This window comes from Electrophorus electricus, chromosome 3 (assembly GCF_013358815.1).
Source record: "Electrophorus electricus isolate fEleEle1 chromosome 3, fEleEle1.pri, whole genome shotgun sequence".
Taxonomy (NCBI): domain Eukaryota; kingdom Metazoa; phylum Chordata; class Actinopteri; order Gymnotiformes; family Gymnotidae; genus Electrophorus; species Electrophorus electricus.
The window spans coordinates 8,757,140-8,774,273 of NC_049537.1; the positions used below are offsets into that span (position 1 = coordinate 8,757,140).

The 17,134-nt window shown below is 39.2% G+C and overlaps 3 protein-coding genes across 6 annotated transcripts; 1 reads left to right on the plus strand and 2 right to left on the minus strand.

Moving 5' to 3' along the window:
- Positions 1–255: 255 nt before the first annotated feature.
- kbtbd12 (kelch repeat and BTB (POZ) domain containing 12) lies at positions 256–4,067 on the minus strand. Of its 2 annotated transcripts, XM_035524350.1 has the most exons (7): positions 3,945–4,067; positions 2,644–3,615; positions 2,430–2,487; positions 2,070–2,340; positions 1,538–1,688; positions 894–1,091; positions 256–670 (listed from the first exon to the last, which is right to left on the minus strand). In XM_035524350.1, the coding sequence occupies exons 2-7, from the start codon at positions 3,509–3,511 to the stop codon at positions 501–503; spliced, it is 1,716 nt and encodes a 571-aa protein (XP_035380243.1). In that variant the 5' UTR covers positions 3,512–3,615; positions 3,945–4,067; the 3' UTR covers positions 256–500. The 2 variants fall into 2 exon arrangements, with proteins under 2 accessions (XP_035380243.1, XP_035380242.1); XM_035524349.1 differs by having other exon boundaries at positions 2,430–3,615.
- slc26a6l (solute carrier family 26 member 6, like) lies at positions 3,364–12,240 on the plus strand. Of its 2 annotated transcripts, none has more exons than XM_035524347.1 (19): positions 3,364–3,437; positions 5,968–6,107; positions 6,222–6,332; positions 6,546–6,721; positions 6,882–7,046; positions 7,182–7,334; positions 7,491–7,573; positions 7,717–7,864; positions 7,986–8,099; positions 8,181–8,258; positions 8,361–8,456; positions 8,649–8,755; positions 8,917–8,986; positions 9,330–9,422; positions 9,553–9,663; positions 9,771–10,178; positions 10,277–10,331; positions 10,527–10,669; positions 11,102–12,240. In XM_035524347.1, exons 2-19 carry the CDS (start codon positions 6,056–6,058, stop codon positions 11,123–11,125), a joined length of 2,187 nt encoding a protein of 728 aa, XP_035380240.1. In that variant the 5' UTR covers positions 3,364–3,437; positions 5,968–6,055; the 3' UTR covers positions 11,126–12,240. The 2 variants fall into 2 exon arrangements, with proteins under 2 accessions (XP_035380240.1, XP_035380239.1); XM_035524346.1 differs by lacking the exon at positions 3,364–3,437 and adding an exon at positions 5,503–5,797.
- On the minus strand, positions 11,544–16,624 carry p4htm (prolyl 4-hydroxylase, transmembrane (endoplasmic reticulum)). 2 transcript variants are annotated; one of them, XM_035524351.1, is made up of 9 exons: positions 15,636–15,994; positions 15,456–15,537; positions 15,123–15,313; positions 14,853–14,949; positions 14,543–14,705; positions 14,272–14,457; positions 14,050–14,140; positions 13,801–13,924; positions 11,544–13,177 (listed from the first exon to the last, which is right to left on the minus strand). In XM_035524351.1, exons 1-9 carry the CDS (start codon positions 15,966–15,968, stop codon positions 12,966–12,968), a joined length of 1,479 nt encoding a protein of 492 aa, XP_035380244.1. In that variant the 5' UTR covers positions 15,969–15,994; the 3' UTR covers positions 11,544–12,965. The 2 variants fall into 2 exon arrangements, with proteins under 2 accessions (XP_035380244.1, XP_026863702.2); XM_027007901.2 differs by lacking the exon at positions 11,544–13,177 and adding an exon at positions 13,215–13,549 and having other exon boundaries at positions 15,636–16,624.
- Between the last annotated feature and the right edge of the window lie 510 nt (positions 16,625–17,134).

The following is a 17,134-nucleotide window of genomic DNA, read 5'->3' on the forward strand; positions in this document are numbered from 1 at the left end:
TTTGTTTTTCTCATAATACATTACTAACATAGCAACTATAGTGTTAGAAAAATTAAAGACTCAAATGTACAGCACAGTTTTTTTAAGTGCGTAAACAGTTTGTAATGCTTTGAGTAAAGTATGCATATTGTATCATTTTTAGAGTACATTTCTTGTGTTCTTTATGCACAAATAAATGCTGGGGGGGGGTTCCCTCATTTTTTACATTCACCTGTCATAAAGCAGTTTTAACATAATATACCTTAACAAAAATAATTGAGATTGTCAGCTGTTTAATATGACAAGGAATTACATTTTCAGACAGAATTAGGCCAAAATGTAAGAGTTACTCAACACAAGTGTACTAACATTGTTTATATAAAATAAATGCAGTTTCAGTGGCACTTAAGTATTTAAGAAAACAACAAAAATATCTATTTACATCTTAGATCTCTACTAATCTTCTCAAAGGTCAAATCTATGACGGCAGGTTTGTTTTTTAATAGACGTAAATAGATTTGTTATTCATCAACTAAGTCAGCAGGAGGGCGCATAAGTCCTCGGGGGTTAAGGTTTGACACTAGACATACGTCATAACTGTCATGCATTACAGCCTGCTTTACCACAACAGTCCACTCATTTTCCCATGGATCCAACTGCAGGATGTCCTTGGTGATAATGTCATGCCGATCTAAGGACAATTTCATGGTTAAGGTCACACTATGATGAGTACATATCCACATTTACAATGACATTTGAATTGATTCATTTTTAACTGATTTTTGAGCACAACCTTTATGGAAATGAACAGAGCAGTAGTAGATGCATAGGATCAGATATGTGTTTTCAAATATCAGGATCAGTTTTAGATCATGCCTCTTTCAATGAAGGGCGTTAGTGTACTGTAGATTTACCTGCTCCTTTGTAGTAGCCACAAACATACAGCTTTCCATCCACCACACCAGCATTTGGTGCATTGCTTCTCAGTGAGAGAAGAGGCCATGGTAAAGGAGGGCCATCTCTCCAGAAATCTCCATCAAGGCTATAGATCTCTACTGCATCAAGACAGCGGCGTGACTGCCCGTGATCTACGCCCTCACATCCAATACCACCTGCAGGCTCAGAGCGAAAACTTCATGTTGACACTACATAGGATTGTAAGCCTAATGCACTTGCTATATAAGATGGAATCTGGTACCCTTTCATTTTAGACCCATGAAGTGAACAGGTGAAACAAAACAATAAACCTCACCTGAAAGGTGAAAAGTTTTTGTTTCAAGCAAACATGGCATATGCTTGTCACTGTTTAAATGTAATCTAATACCTCCACTTTTCTATCACATTAGAAAAAGCATAGTTTATCTAAAGGATAAAATGTTTATCTGTACTAGAAAAGCCCATGTTACTTTAATGCACTGGTGTCCTGCTGCTATTAAGAATTAGTTTCTAAGACAATAAAACAGGATACTATTTTAACTGCTTATGCTGCCTTTATGTTCTTTCCCCAGGTAATGCCATCTAAATGCAATGTGTTTAACACTGTCATATTGCCTCTCACCTAGAACATAGATTTCCCCATTGAGTGCAACTGCACAGCAGCGATATTTAGAGTATTTCATTGGACAGAGCTCATTCCATTTGTTGGTCTCTGGGTCATACTCAAGCAGGCGGTTACTCATACGGTCAGGCTCCTCATCTGCACGGTATGTCTGTCATTCGTGAGACAAGTCCCAACAGGTGCAGTTGGGGAGAGCAAGAAAGGGAGAGAGACACAGTATGTTTACACACATTACTATGCTTGTTTCTCAATATGATTTCGTTCATTCTGCCCATTATGGAAGTTACGATCGTAAAATAATGCAGTGTTTCTAATTCTATTCCCAGAGTAACATTGCAATGCACATTGTTTCTACTATAGCACCTGTTTTAAAACAAATTAAGGGCACTTTAACCAGTTGTTCATCTGGATATAATGTGTTGGATGAGGGAAATCAAGGTGTTGTACTGCAGGACCAGGTATACCCTGGAAAACTGGTTAATGTTAGATAATTTTGAGACAAATGTTCAATTAAATTTAATTTGTCTGCTACCTGTGGGGTCCGTCCTCCAAGCACATAAAGGCGCCTTTTCATCCGGACTACGCTGTGATACGCCAAGGGCATAGGTAGAGGTGCAGCACTGTGCCAAGGACCGCCTTGCAATGACCAGCGGTCAACACTATTTGTGATGAGGTACTGGTTCTTTAGCTTCATTTGACCTCCAATGAGGTACAAGTTATCATTCAGGGAGCTCAGTGCATATGAATCACGATATTCTGCTGAACCCAGGTGCTTCCAGCTACCCTGAGCATCCTGGTTATACCTAAAAAAAAATTTTAAAGGAATGATTTTGATAAAACTAATGGCATTATGAGAGCTTCATAGTGACATTTGAGCATTATTTGAACTTACTTGAAAATCTCAACATTCCTGTCTTTATGTCTTGCCATTCTTCGTGCTCCTAACTCTCCTGCCACAATAATATCATTCCCTTCAGTGACAACCCCAGCACAGACATATCCAAGAGCATCACCATAGCGAGGGGACGTGATGAAAAATGTGCGACCAGTGATAGGAGCATAGCAGAAGCAATGGTCCGAATAGCTACCGTAGCGTGACCGTATACCTCCAGTGTCATTGCCGATGCATAGGAGTAAGTCAGTGGTCTCCATGCCATAGCGTAGTTTCAGTCGACGGGGTGGAGCATGTGGATGTGCTCCTGTCGCTTCCAACACATCCTCCATCATCTGCAAGCATTCTGCATCAGACAGCAGTGGTGTGTTCCGTCGCATGGTCTCCTTCAGGTAACCTGCACTAACCAAAGGAAGTCGTACCTTTTTCAAGAGTTCAGGGAGATGATTGACACGGTGTTCTTCTTCCAGGCCTGCACCAACCGAGCTATGTTTTACCCATCGTAGCACCACATCAAGAATGGTCTCCTCCCGTGTCACATTAAGGTCATCTGAGGCCAGCAGTGCCCCTAGCTGGTGGGCCTCCAGTTCCAGCACCTCCTCACTTAGACACACCTCAGTGAAGTGTTGCCGGAGGTAGCGCTGGGCCTGGTCAGCCAGATCCTCAGCCCCCAAGTCCCGAGCGTAGTAATAAATGCCCAAGCAGTTTGAGGCATCCATGTTGGCTGTCATGTAGATTTGACAGCGCCCAAAAACGTCATCCATCTGCAGTAGGAAGGCAGCAACAGAGATGCCCTGCACATTGTCTGGGGACAGTGGGAGTTTGGAACTGTACATGTAGTCCAGCAGGAGGGCTAAGCTCTGAGCTGGCATGTCCCTCAGTACAATCTGACGGTGGGTGCTCTCACGCAGGCCGCAGGTGAACATAACACGGAAGTAGGGGCTGAATGCAGCAAGAACAGCACGGTGGCATGGGAAACTGACACCTTCAGCAACAAGCACAACATCTGTGAGTTGCTCATCTTCTCGCATGCGATTGAGCTGCTCCAGCAGCGCCAAACCATGTTTAGCTCTCAGATCCATTCTATTTTGAGGATTCTCTCCTTTAAAAATAACTTAAACAAAGGTTTCCATTAGCCCAAGGACATTTTTGTGGTAATAATTTAGAAAAGGCAGGTAAGGTTTATCTAGTGAACAAACAGAAAAAAAGGTTATTTGAATGGGTACAATAATCCAACTATGTTAGGGCATGTTCTTTAAATGTCAAAGCACAGAGTCTGATCCATAACGTAATCTTAATTCATACATTATATATTGTATTTGTAATGCACACATGATCAAATCTGCAAAAGCCTGGAAAAAAAGAGACCAATGCTCAGTCAATAACAAATAAGCCTCTTAGTTAAATATGGATCACAGTCAATGTTTGTTTGTTTTTTCAGTTGCATTATTGACTACTAAGAGAGAAATACCAGTTCTTCAGGATTACATTAGCACATGCACCCATAAATCGTACCAGATCTCTGGCCTCCTGTGGTCTTTGCTCTCAGAATACAAGCCGTCCATTACACATACGTTACGCACACAAACATAAACACACACAAACACAGTGTGCACATACACATTGTGCCTCTGACCATATGAGGAGGAGGAGAGAGGGTGACTGAAATCTGTTTGCTCAACCTTCTGCGCACCTCTGTGCTAAGCAACAAAGCTAATAATAGACCATGATGTGTCAAATAGCCAGTGGGGGAAAACAGTGACTGAGAGGCATTTTCTGAGCCTTTGAAAGCATTTGCTACAGCTTGCAGACTGTCTAGAAACAATGTGGTTATACTTTTCATGTATTCTAAGAAGGTATACAGACTTGGATTTATTTATATTTTGTTTTATTTTGTCACATATAAATGTGTTGACATGCCTACTGGTACACTATGCATTTGGAGTCAGATTTCACTCCATCATGCATGACTTCAGGCTCTGTACTTGAACATTAAGAACTTCCATGTTCCATGTAAAATCCATACCTTTAAATAAATGCACAAATGTCACTACTCCTCATTCATGTGCTTCAAATGTAATTTTTTTTTAGATTTTCTCTTTTCCCTATATTTTAATGTGGGATTGTGACCTGGCCTCTGATTTGAGGACTTGAGTTTTTCTTGACTAGAAAATTGAAATGCACAATTAAGTCCTATAAGTATACTATTAAATGTAGAGTACAAAGGGTAATCAGCAACGATCTGTAGCAACTGATTTTCTTACTGTGGAGGCTAACCTTTAAACAGTCAGCCCAATTATTAATGAAAATATTAACCATGAAAAACTTTTCACTTGGAAAAGGTTGATGTAACAACTTGACACTTAAACAACCAGTCCTTCACAAATGAACCAATCATAATCTAAATTTTGAAGGGTAAAGTCATAAGAATTTTAAGAATATCCTATAAAGTGATTTAAAACTGACAAATTATTAGGATACAGCAGCTGTAAAAGATAAGGTTGGCTATGAGGGTTTTGGCAATATTAAAATAGCAAAATACTTTGAGCAGAAGCTTAAAATATATTAAAAGAATGCAATTAATGCTTCATTAAACTCACTGTTGCAGACTAAGTCCTCTAGCGAACACAATAGATATTGATACTTATTAAGAAAGAATAATGAAAAACTAATGGTAAAATAATGTTTCCTGTTTCCTGTGATGAGATTATTAATTCTTACATGACTTACCCAACATCTGGAACAGAAAATGTTTGCAGTGCAGTTGTCCTAGAATGAACAAACCAGTGGAAACTAATGAGAAAAAGCTGAGTCGGCATACATATGTAATTAATAATACTTTTTTAAAGAATACATTTAATTTTATATCATTACAGGATATTTAATTGTGTAAACATTTAATATTTTATTATCACTTTATTATAGTTTATAATTATAGTTTATATTATAGTTTTTATTTCTCAATTAATCATTAGACAAAAGGACATCCTCTTTTATGACAAACCACTCCCATCCCATCTTAAGTATCTCTGAGTGTTCCATGAGTACAAATCACAATGGTAGAGATCAGGGCTGTTAGATAATTAAATACATAGTAACTGTATTGTACAGCTACAGAAAAAAAACACTAGAAAATAAAGAGTTGGAGTACCACAGTTACAGATAAGAGGAAGATAAAGGTATAGAACACAAACAAACTTGGATCAGAACCATATTTGTGGTGCAAATATGGTTACTGGGAAGACATGTACAATGTACTGTGTGGAGAGGGAGATCCTGGATGAACAACGACTGGAGGAGCTGTCTCGAAGGCTCGACTCTTCACAAACTCACACCCTTTTCTCACATCGCCTGAAAAACTCACTCAGGTGAGATTTAATGCAGAAAGAGACAGAGAGACTACACTTAAAAACATGTTAGCGTTACGTAGTGGTTAAATCAAAGGTGATATGACCTCCATGTCAAATACCAGTAAAGTGAAGTTTTTCTTGTTCTTTCCTTTTTGTTTCTTTTTGCTGTCTCTTACTTCTTCTCACAGGTGTTCTATTCCCAAACTGAAACGTACAGTGGTAGGCTTTCTGCCTGTGCTTTACTGGTTACCACATTATTCTGTTTGGGACTATGGCATGCCTGACCTCATCTCTGGAATCAGTGTGGGCATTATGCACCTGCCACAAGGTATAGATGCAATTCACCTCAGTTTGATGCTCATGGGTCAGAACATGTTTTTTCTTGAATTGCTTAGGACAGAGTTTTGGGCCACATTGGTGTGTGTGTGTATGTGTTTTACAGGAATGGCCTATGCATTGCTGGCTTCTCTGCCTCCAGTGTTTGGACTTTATTCTTCCTTTTATCCTGCACTTGTTTATTTTTTCTTTGGTTCCTCCAGACATATTTCTATAGGTGAGGAGTCTGATTGCATGTTAATACTACAGTTTTGACTACATTTATCTTAAATGTGCTATGGTAGGAGTGAAATTACTGTGCACGCTGTTTAAAATAAACTACTAAAAGGGCATTAAGATTTGTTGGCTGCAATTCTTTCATTCTAAATCTCGTTCCTGAGCTTGCATGGGTCTGGCAGCGCCTCCTTTCTAAACATATATTTGTTTGCAGGTACATTTACAATTCTCAGTATTATGGTGGGGAGTGTTACAGAGAGGCTTGCCCCTGATGAGAATTTTCTCATCGTTAATAAAACTAGTGGAATAGAGGAGGTTGACATCACTGCTAGAGATCTGTACAGAGTCCAGGTTGCTGCTGCAACTACAGTACTCGGGGGATCAATTCAGGTCTGTACACACATAGGAGGCTGTGGATTTGGAAAAATACAAATAATACACATTGATACTCATCAGCTGACACTCATTTACACATATAAATATACCTATCGCCATATGTTTTATCATCTCAGAAAATATAAATGAACTGAATGTGTTTTCTGTCTGTCAGGTGATTCTGGGTTTGATGCAGTTTGGGTTTGTGGGCACATATCTCTCTGAGCCATTAGTGCGAGCTTACACCTCAGCAGCAGCTGCACACGCAGTACTGGCACAATTAAAGACCATCTTCGGAGTGTCTCCTGCCCGCTTCAGTGGACCACTGTCAATGGTGTATGTGAGTGCCACTATCACCCACTTTATGGCCAAACAGAACAAAACATCAAAATAAAGTTTGATGTTTTGTTTTGTTTACTTTTTTGATACATCTTGATTACTTTGATACATCTTGCATTGTTCTGTGTGCATGCAGACACTAGTGGATGTGTGTGGGCTACTTCCAAATACTCATCTCCCCACTCTGGTGGTCAGTGTACTGTCCATCGTAATCCTAATCACTGCAAAAGAATTAAACAACAGGTGCAGAAAGAAGCTGCAAGTACCTATACCGGTGGAGCTCATTGTTGTATGTTTCCAACTTTTCATTTCATATTTTCTCTTATATTCATCTCTCTCTCTCTGTAGAAATAATGCAGTTTATTGTGATTTACACTGCACTGCTTCATTAACATTGCACTCACATCTCATGCCGATCAAGTGTGTGTATGTATGTGTTTACTAGATTGTGGTGGGAACATTAATTTCATTCTATGCTCATCTAAATGAGACATATGAGATTTCAGTAGTAGGGAAGATCCCTAGTGGGTGAGTTATTTTTTTATGAATTTTATAACTGTTATTTATAAAGATAAATCATGAATAATATAATCAATAAATGAAGATGTATATTATATCGCAAGTTGTGAGTGTACTGTGTGGTTATCATGCTTTTTGTTTGGCTTAATCAGGATTCAGCCCCCCACTATGCCAAATGCCAGTATATTTCCTGAGGTTGTTGTGGATGCCTTTGCCTTGGCCATTGTTGGCTATGCCATCTCTGTGTCTTTGGGAAAAACCTTTGCTCTCAAACATGGCTACAAAATAGACAGCAGTCAGGTATGTGACAAACTACCACTGTGCTGGTACATGGGGCATTTAAGTCACATTTAATAAAATGAAGGCTTATGTAACCATGAACTGTAAGGTTATTGATTTCTACAAAAGATCTCTTTTGTAGGAGTTGGTGGCTCTAGGTCTCAGTAATGCAGTTGGAGGTTTTTTCCAGTGTTACTCTGTCTGTGCCTCCATGTCTCGCAGTCTCATACAGGAGACCACTGGAGGCAGGACACAGGTAAGACACACAGAGAAGACTTTTACATATAGACATCTTATAAGCACAGGCCTATATTGCACTTCATTGTGTCTGCTATAGATGGCAGGGATTGCATCATCTGTGATAGTGCTCGTGACTATGATGAAGTTAGGCTCACTGTTTCAGGAGCTGCCTAAGGTATGTCTAAATGGTTTGAGCGCTGGATGCACATTTGTATTTGAAAATATAGCATGTGAACTTTGATATGAATAGATCTCTTTCTCTCCCTCTCTCTCTAAGGCAGTCCTTGCTGCCATTGTATTTGTGAATCTAAAGGGCATGTTCAAGCAGTATACTGACATTGTCACACTGTGGAGAAGAAACAAGATTGATCTGGTAGAATACCCTCATATGCACACCCCCAATTGATATTCTATTAACAACTGTTCTTTTTTCTCTCTGGTCAGTAATGATCAGTTATTGTTTATGTATTTAATAGGCACTATATAAATTGAACTTAGTAGTAGTAGTAGAAGAATATTAATGTATTGCATATTGTTGTAAATGTTGTGTATTTACTGGATGTAGGTGGTTTGGTTGGTGACGTGGGTGTCCACTCTCCTTCTTAATCTGGATATGGGTCTGGCAGCCTCCATTAGCTTTGCCATGCTGACTGTTATCTTTAGAACGCAGAGGTTAGACACACCCAACTGTCCTTTCCATGTTATCTATTATCCTTATCTTGAAATCTCAAGACTTCTGCTCAAAGATTGTTTCACTCAAGTGACCCTGCTCACAATGTCATGCTTTATCTGTGTTTTATAAGCATTGCATTAGTTAAATAATTATCTTACAGTCCTCGATACTCTGTGCTTGGACATCTACCTGGTACAGAGCTTTATTTGGACTTGGAGTCACACAGAGAGGTGAAGCATATTACACTGTGTGACACCATCTAACACGCATGCCTGGGCATGTCTTTTCAATTATTAAAATGTAAATCCACATATTTCTATACAGATATAAATAATACAAATATAGAGTATTTTATGTATGATTTACTTCATGCTTGGACTGTGAATAAGGAATGTGTGTATTAAACAATGTTAAAAATCAAACTGAACAATAAAGGTTTCTTATTAACCAATGTTATTAGACCATTTAACCAATCTGTTTTAGATTAACACAGGCTAAAACATATTAGTGTATGTAATTCATTTTTAAAATGTTGAGTACTATTATGTATGAAAAGGTTTATGTTTGTGACAGGTTAGGGAAGTACCAGGCATCACCATATTCCGTTCTTCAGCTACCATATACTTTGCTAATGCAGAACTCTACCTAGAAGCACTGAAAGAAAAGGTACACATTTATTTCTGATGTTGAGGTGGATATGCGTGAACCTGTTCCATATTGTTCATCCTGGGACTCGCTTGGGGCTGTGGATGCTACTTTTCACTTTTGTGTTTGTGCATTATGACTGTGATTGCAGAGTGGCTTGGATATCACTAAGATGATCACTTATAAGCGTAGACAGGAGGCCAAACAGAGAAAAAGAGACAGGAGAGCAGCAAGAAGAGCAAAGAGACAAGCCAAAAGACAAGTGAACATGCTTTTTTCAATTAAAAAGACTAATGGTAACATAATTCTTAAGGATGCTCACAAGTCTCTGCACAGATCCATTCATTTTCTCTGTGTACATGTGTGTAGAAACAAGCTCTCAGAGCAGCCTCTCAGCGATCTAGAGGGGGTGTGTTCTCAGTTGAAGAAGAGGCAGGGCAGCTGGGAGAAAGAGGCAGAGACTTCATCCAAGATGAAGAGTCAGGCTGGAAAAACCGCGAGAACAGTACAGTGTTTATTATGCCTGAGACGCCAAACAATAGCTGGGTGTACCTGAAGGGCACAGACCCCGAAACCACGACACTGGGATCAATGTCAGATTTGCAGGATGGGGACATCACTACACTGGGATGCAGTAGTGAGGATACCCTCAGCAGGGATCTTGAAAGAATTTCATTGGGTTCACTGGGTAAGTGGACCTGGGACATCCACTCTATCATCCTGGACCTTTCTACAGCCAACTTCATTGATACAGTGGCCCTCAAGACTTTAAGAAATGTAAGTGACAAAGTTGGAATAAAAATCTTAATACACATGTAGTGTGCATATTTAGCAGTGAAATTAACTGTAATTCAAAATGCTCTTGGATTATACAGATATTTCATGATTTTGGAGAGATTGATGTGGATATCTACATAGCAGGCTGTCAAGGTAAGCAAGACTGGTAGATATGTGTCCATTTTGGTGTTGTATGTTTATTCTGTATATAAGGTAACTGGTAAAAAATGTCTGCAGCAGCCTTTCTGTCCAGCTGGTTCATACAAGTGTGTATAGATATTTCATATCTAATGTGCTCTTATTGGACCCACCAATGGATGTGTTCATTCTGTGTTGCTTTCACTCCAGCACCTGTGGTGGAACAGCTGGAACAAGGTGGCTTTTTTTCAGACATCACCAAAGAACGGCTCTTCACTACAGTGCATGATGCAGTGCTTTACTGCATCAACCTTCGCGGTGATGGAACTCTGCCAAACTATGACATAAAAGTGGTGGGTTTTACAGTATTGACATGCCCACACAATTACATGGAATAGTTTAGTTAAGATTAAATGGTAGAGTCCTTCAGGTTCTAATAACCTATTACTGAGTAAGGCAAGTACCCATCTTATATAACGTTATATACAAAAATACAAGTTCCAAACTTGCAATGAAAATATTATATACAAACATGTAGGCTTCTACTTTGTGTGGAACCCTATTAGTGACAGCTTGAAGTGTACAGGTCTTGTGTGGAAATCTTTTAAGCAGGAAAAAAGATTATAGCAAAGATTCTCCATCTGTTTATCAAGGAGCCTTTCCTGAAGCCTCTGTTGAGGCTCATAAAAGCATGAAAGACACTTGATATTTTTAATGCATTTCTAAGTGTCACTTAATAATATATAATATCAAGTACATTTAATGTGTGAAATTTTCCATTACAGCATATGAGCAACACCAGACTATGAGGATTGTACTATCTACATCTCCTGAAGTCTACTCCTGTCTCACAACCACCCACCCACCCACGTAGAGTACATCCAGACCTCAGTTGTCATATATGACTTGAATGACAGTAATATCTTAGACATCATGGTTCATTCCTGACAGCAGCATGAGTTTAGTGGTTCAAAAAATTACATTGTTCCATTTTGTGATTAAACAATGAAACATTGAAATATAAACAGCTGATTACAGAATTTTTTGAATTATGGATTTATGATTCATTGATTAAATTAGTAATTAATATCATAGTAGTGTCAATTAAAATATACTAATTCAAATTATTACAGGGCACAAAAATGAATTCATAAGAATTTCCTAATGAGTGACAATTATGCATTACATTTTCAATTTGTTTGTAAAAAAGAATTTACACAATTATAACTTTGTGGGTTTTTTATGAATTTATTTGTGTATTCTGAGAACATTGCACACATTCTGAAAACAATGTTACAATAAATAATATAAATAAAAGAAATCAAAACAGCAATTGAACATCTTTGGATACAGGTGTAAAATGCTACAGTATTGACCAAACAAATAGAAGTAAATAATCTCAACCCCTAAAGTATCTGTTTGTGCAAGAATCATTTAAGCATGTTCGTTCCTCTCTGAGGTAATGCATGTATGACCAGATGTATAATATTCTTGGTATGTTTAAATGGATTCATTTAAGTTTGAAAGGGTTAATAACTAAAAAACTAAACCAGACTATAATGAGCTGATGTTGATGACATCCGTGGTAATGTATATGTACTTAATACCAATTATCAAAACTCAAGTTAACATTCTTTTACACTCTTTAGGAGGTATTGCATAAATATGTAAACAAAGGTTATAAAATATGGCTGCATTCCCATAAATAAATAAAGGTGACATCTCCCATACGGTACTTGGGTTCACTCCCCCATCTGGGAAAGTGCACCACACTATACCAATAAGTCCTTGGGCAAGACTAATAACACTACATGCTTACCTCTGTAATATGACTGATGTTGTCAGCTGCTCTGGATAAGAGTGTTTGACAAATGTAAATGTAACAGAGCAACCAAAAAACATCCATAATTGCATAAATCTCTAGGCTCTTGTTCCTGAATCAAATCAACTATCTACTAGTTCAGGTATGTATGGAACTAGTAGGTAATGCTTTTATTTAGCTTTCAGTAGCACGTACTACTGAATCTTTGCCAAAGATACAGTTGAATTTAAAGCAGACTAAATTAAAAGGAAGTCCACTCAGAAATGATTTCTCCTCAGACCTCTGTTCTGGTGTACAAGAACCTCTTTTTCGTTTCCCTTTCTAAAAATGTAATAAAGCTTAAAGGACAGCCAACTGCGGAAGCATGCTGCTCTGTAGGGATGACTATGCGCGCCATAAGAGAGACCATGGAAAAAAGCTTTAGTACAGACAACCAATCAATGAGCCTGGTGTTATGAGCCTGATGAGCTTGAGAAATCGCTCATCTTTACCTTGTCACTCATGAATTACAAAATTAATTCCTACTACCCAGTAACTGTAACAGACAGATATGCTAAGTAACAGGCTAAGAGGACCCTAACTTAGAAAGCTTAGCTTAAACAATGAAGACAAAAGTTCAGGTAGGTCAACCAAGGCATGGTATGTCCCTTACAATGTGTGTTTGCACTTGTGTGTGTGTTAACCCGTGTTTCTATGAGCATATAAGCACGCATGCATGTTTGCAGGTCTTGGTCTGTGGGCACTCATGCATGTTATCTGTGTGCATTTACAGGTTTTGTGTGACTGTGTATCTACGCATGCATAAGTGCATATATGTATAAGTATGTTTACAGTTCTTGGTGGTTGCCTGTGTGTTCATCTGCGTTCATGTCTGGCTGCCGCTCCTGGGATTCCTGCTGTTGCAATACAAGCTGCTGGTAGCGAGCCTGCCGTTGGTAGTCTGGGTCTACATTGATCCAGTTGTTGGCTATCCATTTTGTCCCTCGAGTGACTATACAGCCTCCGTGTAGAGAGTATTCATCCTGTTCACCTACCCAGCCTACAGGGGGCACCAGAGTTCAATACAGTTCTCATGCATAATACAAACCTCTCAGTGCATAGACCAATAAGGGAAATAATTTAAATAATTAATAAATAAATAAATTAATTAATTATTTAAAATAATGAAAATGGTGGTTCAATTTATGTTGAATTTGTGTTTATTTCAAAATATATTCTAATACACTCTCATGCCCTAGCTCGTCTGTAGGTCATCTTTTGGCTGTTGTTGGCTGGATATTTCAGGTGGGAAACCACTCTTAGCACAGCTGTGTCAATGACACATGCAAATCCTCAGCAACAATACTGTGCTTGTTGTACCAGCTGGTCAGACACCGAACCAGTGTAAACGAGGCAGAAGGTGGCTGACATTCTTTAAAAATGCACATATAAGACAGGTGAACCTAATAAAGTCACTAGTAAGGTTAGGTACAATGTAGATGTTTCTAAACTGGCTAGTGTAATAAAGTGTTAATATTGCCCTGCATCTGCAGTGTTTTGAAGAATCTCACTATAAAACAGTAAGGCATTATTACACTAGATGTTTTTGTAAATTGATGTCTTAAATCAATCAGTGGAGGCTAAAATAGTAAAGGCTGTAAAACACAGAATCTTTCTCAGTACCTTTGCCATCAGAGAGGTAATTGTACCAGAGCACTGCTGTCCCTTTGGTGGGCTTTACTCTCAGGTTGCCTTTATCACAGTGCTTCCTTGTGTCCAACAGATCCACATTGTTTTGTATAAGTGACTGGAAAACATACAAGCAAACAGTTTGGTTTGGCTTGGTTTTTAGACCAATGATTGATTCAACAGCAACATACACAATCCCAGAGGAAATGCCCAAAAATGAAAATTTTATTCAGTAAGACTTACCACTTCTTCAAAGGTTCTGTTGTCCGCAACAGGAAAGGTGGTTTCCCCACCTTCTTCCACACTGTTCAGGTAGAACAGTACAGTAATGTACCTGCAGATACAACATGAAGCACTTAAAAATAATCTAGAACGTAAACAGTTTTAGGACCTATGATTTTGTAGCATAACTGGAAATTCTTTAATGCTTTAATGCTGACAGCCAAATTGACACCACTAGCTCACCTACAGGAAGTCTGAAATGGTGAGGAAGTGTTGGCAGCAACCCGAGTATGAGTGCAGACTGTATCAGAATACACTGGTCCGCTGTCATGGTGGGCATGGTAATGACCGCCTTGCTCATAATGCACCACCTGAAGGGGCTCGCTCAGTTCCACAAGAGAGGGCGGGAGCCTTGTCAAACGTGTGACTCTATGCAATCCGACAGAGGAATGTAATTTCAGTGAAAAGAGAGGTGAGTGGGGGCTGATGATCTCCCAAGTGGACAGCCAGCTACCTATTGCGGAGCTCTCGCAGGACCTGGTGTGCTCCCTGGCCCTGGTAGAGCCATGTGTGCTTGCTGTTCCTCACCAGGTGACTCTTCTTTACCCCATGCTGGAGTAGGTAACGCTGGAACGAATCACTGTTCAGTTGACCAAACTCCTCCATACTCAAAACACCTGAAAAAATATACATACAAACCAGCACATAGCACACTTTACATTAAACATTATACACACGCACATATCTGATATGTGAAGAATAATTTTTTTTTGGTTTTGTTAGTTTTATATGTGTGATTTAAAGTATCCAAAATTTGTTTTCACCATTATTATCCTGGTCAACTTTAAGGCCATCATAGATCTCTCTCAAGTTCTCAGGGGTTAACCAAATTCCATCTCTCACTCGAGAATGTGTCAAAATCTGCACCATGGAGGAAGGAACAGCATGGAGATTACTTACCATGTCAACAATAATTGAAAAGTATGCATTAATACACAAACATATATATAAACTCAGGACAGGCACAGTGGTATTTACACACACACACACACACACACACACACACACACACACACACACACACACACACACACCTCTTGTGGCTGCAGCTGGCCATCCTGATTGAGGTCAAGCAAATGAAAGATCTCTTCAGGGCTGAGGTTGAGCTGCTGGCTTAGCTCCTCCTGCCCCTCAGGCACCATGACCTGACTCTCTGTCAAGCCCTTTAGCTGAGCCAGGCGGACCACTACAGCACACTCCTCCTCTGAGAGGAAATCAGGGATTTCTGCAGCAGCACACCCAGGAATGCATACACACACAACAACAGCAATAGGACATTCGGATCAAGGACACGTTTGTGCTTGTGTCCAACAGGCACATCAAAATGCACATCAAAATCCAAGAGACAGACATAAACAAGAATTTACCAAAGAGCAGGGGTTTTAGACTAAGTGTCCTCATCTCATGCATTTTTCCTGGTGCCAGAGACACTTTTTGGACATGGCCAACCTGATAAATAAAAATCGTTTCATCAGTACTGATCTGAATTATAACTTTTAATAGTGCAAAATTCCAATTTTAAGCAATAAGGCAAAAATAAATCTAACCCGAATTCCCTCGATCCGTGGAAGGTATACATTTCGTGTAAACCTGGTGTCAGAAGGAGGTTCTGTATTCAGCTGTTCTGCTATTTTGTGATTGTTAGTCCTACTAGTGAAATCAAGGTCGGATCCGACCGCATTAGAAGCGTTATTGTAATGCACGTAGAGAAGAAGCGCAATAACGTTGAGGATGTACACATGGAAGAAAACCATGACAACCATAAAGTACGACCGAGAACAGACACTGCTTTTCTGCACGGGGATTCGTTCTCGGGCTAACGGTGGGGGAGCTGGTAATGGTTCGGTGCCATCCTTTGTATTTCCCTGAAATTTAGTCATTTTGGCCAATTATCAACAAAGAAACATTTTTGTTGAGACAAACCCATATACTCACAACGGATTTTCCACCCAGCAAGAATGCACTTCCTAGTACACCATGGGTGGTGACAGTTCTCTCGCAGCTAAAAGTTAACGCATGGAAACATATTTACTTAGTCTGCTACGTCACACAGTCAACATTGCCAACGGGCTTAGGTAAGACAGTAAAAATGCAAATTAACAACAGATTTAGTTACCTAGACTGTCAAAATAGCTAAGTGTAAATAATATAAATATTTTTGCTACTATTGAATTAATGAACAAGTAGCGAGCTAAATTTTCTGACTGGCTAGATACCGTTATCTTACCGATGAAAAACGCTTACTCAGTTTTTACGGATATCAACATTCACTTAGATATCGTAGCCTAGCTAGCGTTAGCTACATTTTTCATTTCGTTGCGACGTCATTTCAGTAATTTGTACTTCGTAGATGCATATATCCAGCCAGTCTTCGTGCATGGTAATGTAATTGAAATATATCCCTCTGAACTTCTCATAAGGTAGCAATTTCTGAAATGTGCAAAACTGTTTACCCACTGTATCACAATATCCTAAACCTTACACTGCTGCAGATACCACTTTCCTGACCATAAGACGCCATTGCCCTGACAACTGCGGCATCGCAAACAGAACTATGCGCCAAGAGGCAAGAGCACCCCCTGGTGGTGGCGAAGCTGTCTGGGCTAACGCTCGTCAAGACTGGCGTCTCTAACTCAGGGATTTCCGACTGCAGTACTGGGTGGTTCACTTTGGTAATATACCTGCTCACAAATAACTGATTAATCTCATCAGGTAATTAGCAGGGAACTCACCAAATTCTGCTGGCCTTTCACGATTGAAGTCAGGCACACTATATTTACGATCTAAAGGAGGAATGGGAATTGTTTTTTCATCCTACCTACTACTAAAGGCAGCTCCACTGTAATCATAGGATCAGGCATCTGCTAGCACATTTGATAGGTGACATATGAATAAGTTTAATTAAATTGTTTAATTAAATGTTTAAATTGTGGTTTGGTTATTTTTCAGAAATATTCAACAGTGATAAAATTTTGGACTTGTGATGTGACATTAAGGTTGTATAATCTGGAGAGGCACAAAATGTTTGGCTACCTTCAATCCGAGA

Coding starts and splice junctions, on each gene's coding strand:
- kbtbd12 (XM_035524349.1), bottom strand. CDS start 3,511: ATGGATCTGAGAGCTAAACATGGTTTGGCGCTGCTGGAGCAGCTCAAT. Junction 1,689..2,069: donor TTGGAGGACGGACCCCACAG/GTAGCAGACAAA, acceptor CACGAATGACAG/ACATACCGTGCAGATGAGGA. Junction 1,092..1,537: donor TGGGGAAATCTATGTTCTAG/GTGAGAGGCAAT, acceptor CTGAGCCTGCAG/GTGGTATTGGATGTGAGGGC.
- slc26a6l (XM_035524346.1), top strand. CDS start 5,658: ATGGTTACTGGGAAGACATGTACAATGTACTGTGTGGAGAGGGAGATC. Junction 8,259..8,360: donor TGTTTCAGGAGCTGCCTAAG/GTATGTCTAAAT, acceptor TCTCTCTCTAAG/GCAGTCCTTGCTGCCATTGT. Junction 8,457..8,648: donor GAAGAAACAAGATTGATCTG/GTAGAATACCCT, acceptor TACTGGATGTAG/GTGGTTTGGTTGGTGACGTG.
- p4htm (XM_035524351.1), bottom strand. CDS start 15,968: ATGACTAAATTTCAGGGAAATACAAAGGATGGCACCGAACCATTACCA. Junction 14,141..14,271: donor CCATTTCAGACTTCCTGTAG/GTGAGCTAGTGG, acceptor TTGTATCTGCAG/GTACATTACTGTACTGTTCT. Junction 13,178..13,800: donor TTACCTCTCTGATGGCAAAG/GTACTGAGAAAG, acceptor TGCCCCCTGTAG/GCTGGGTAGGTGAACAGGAT.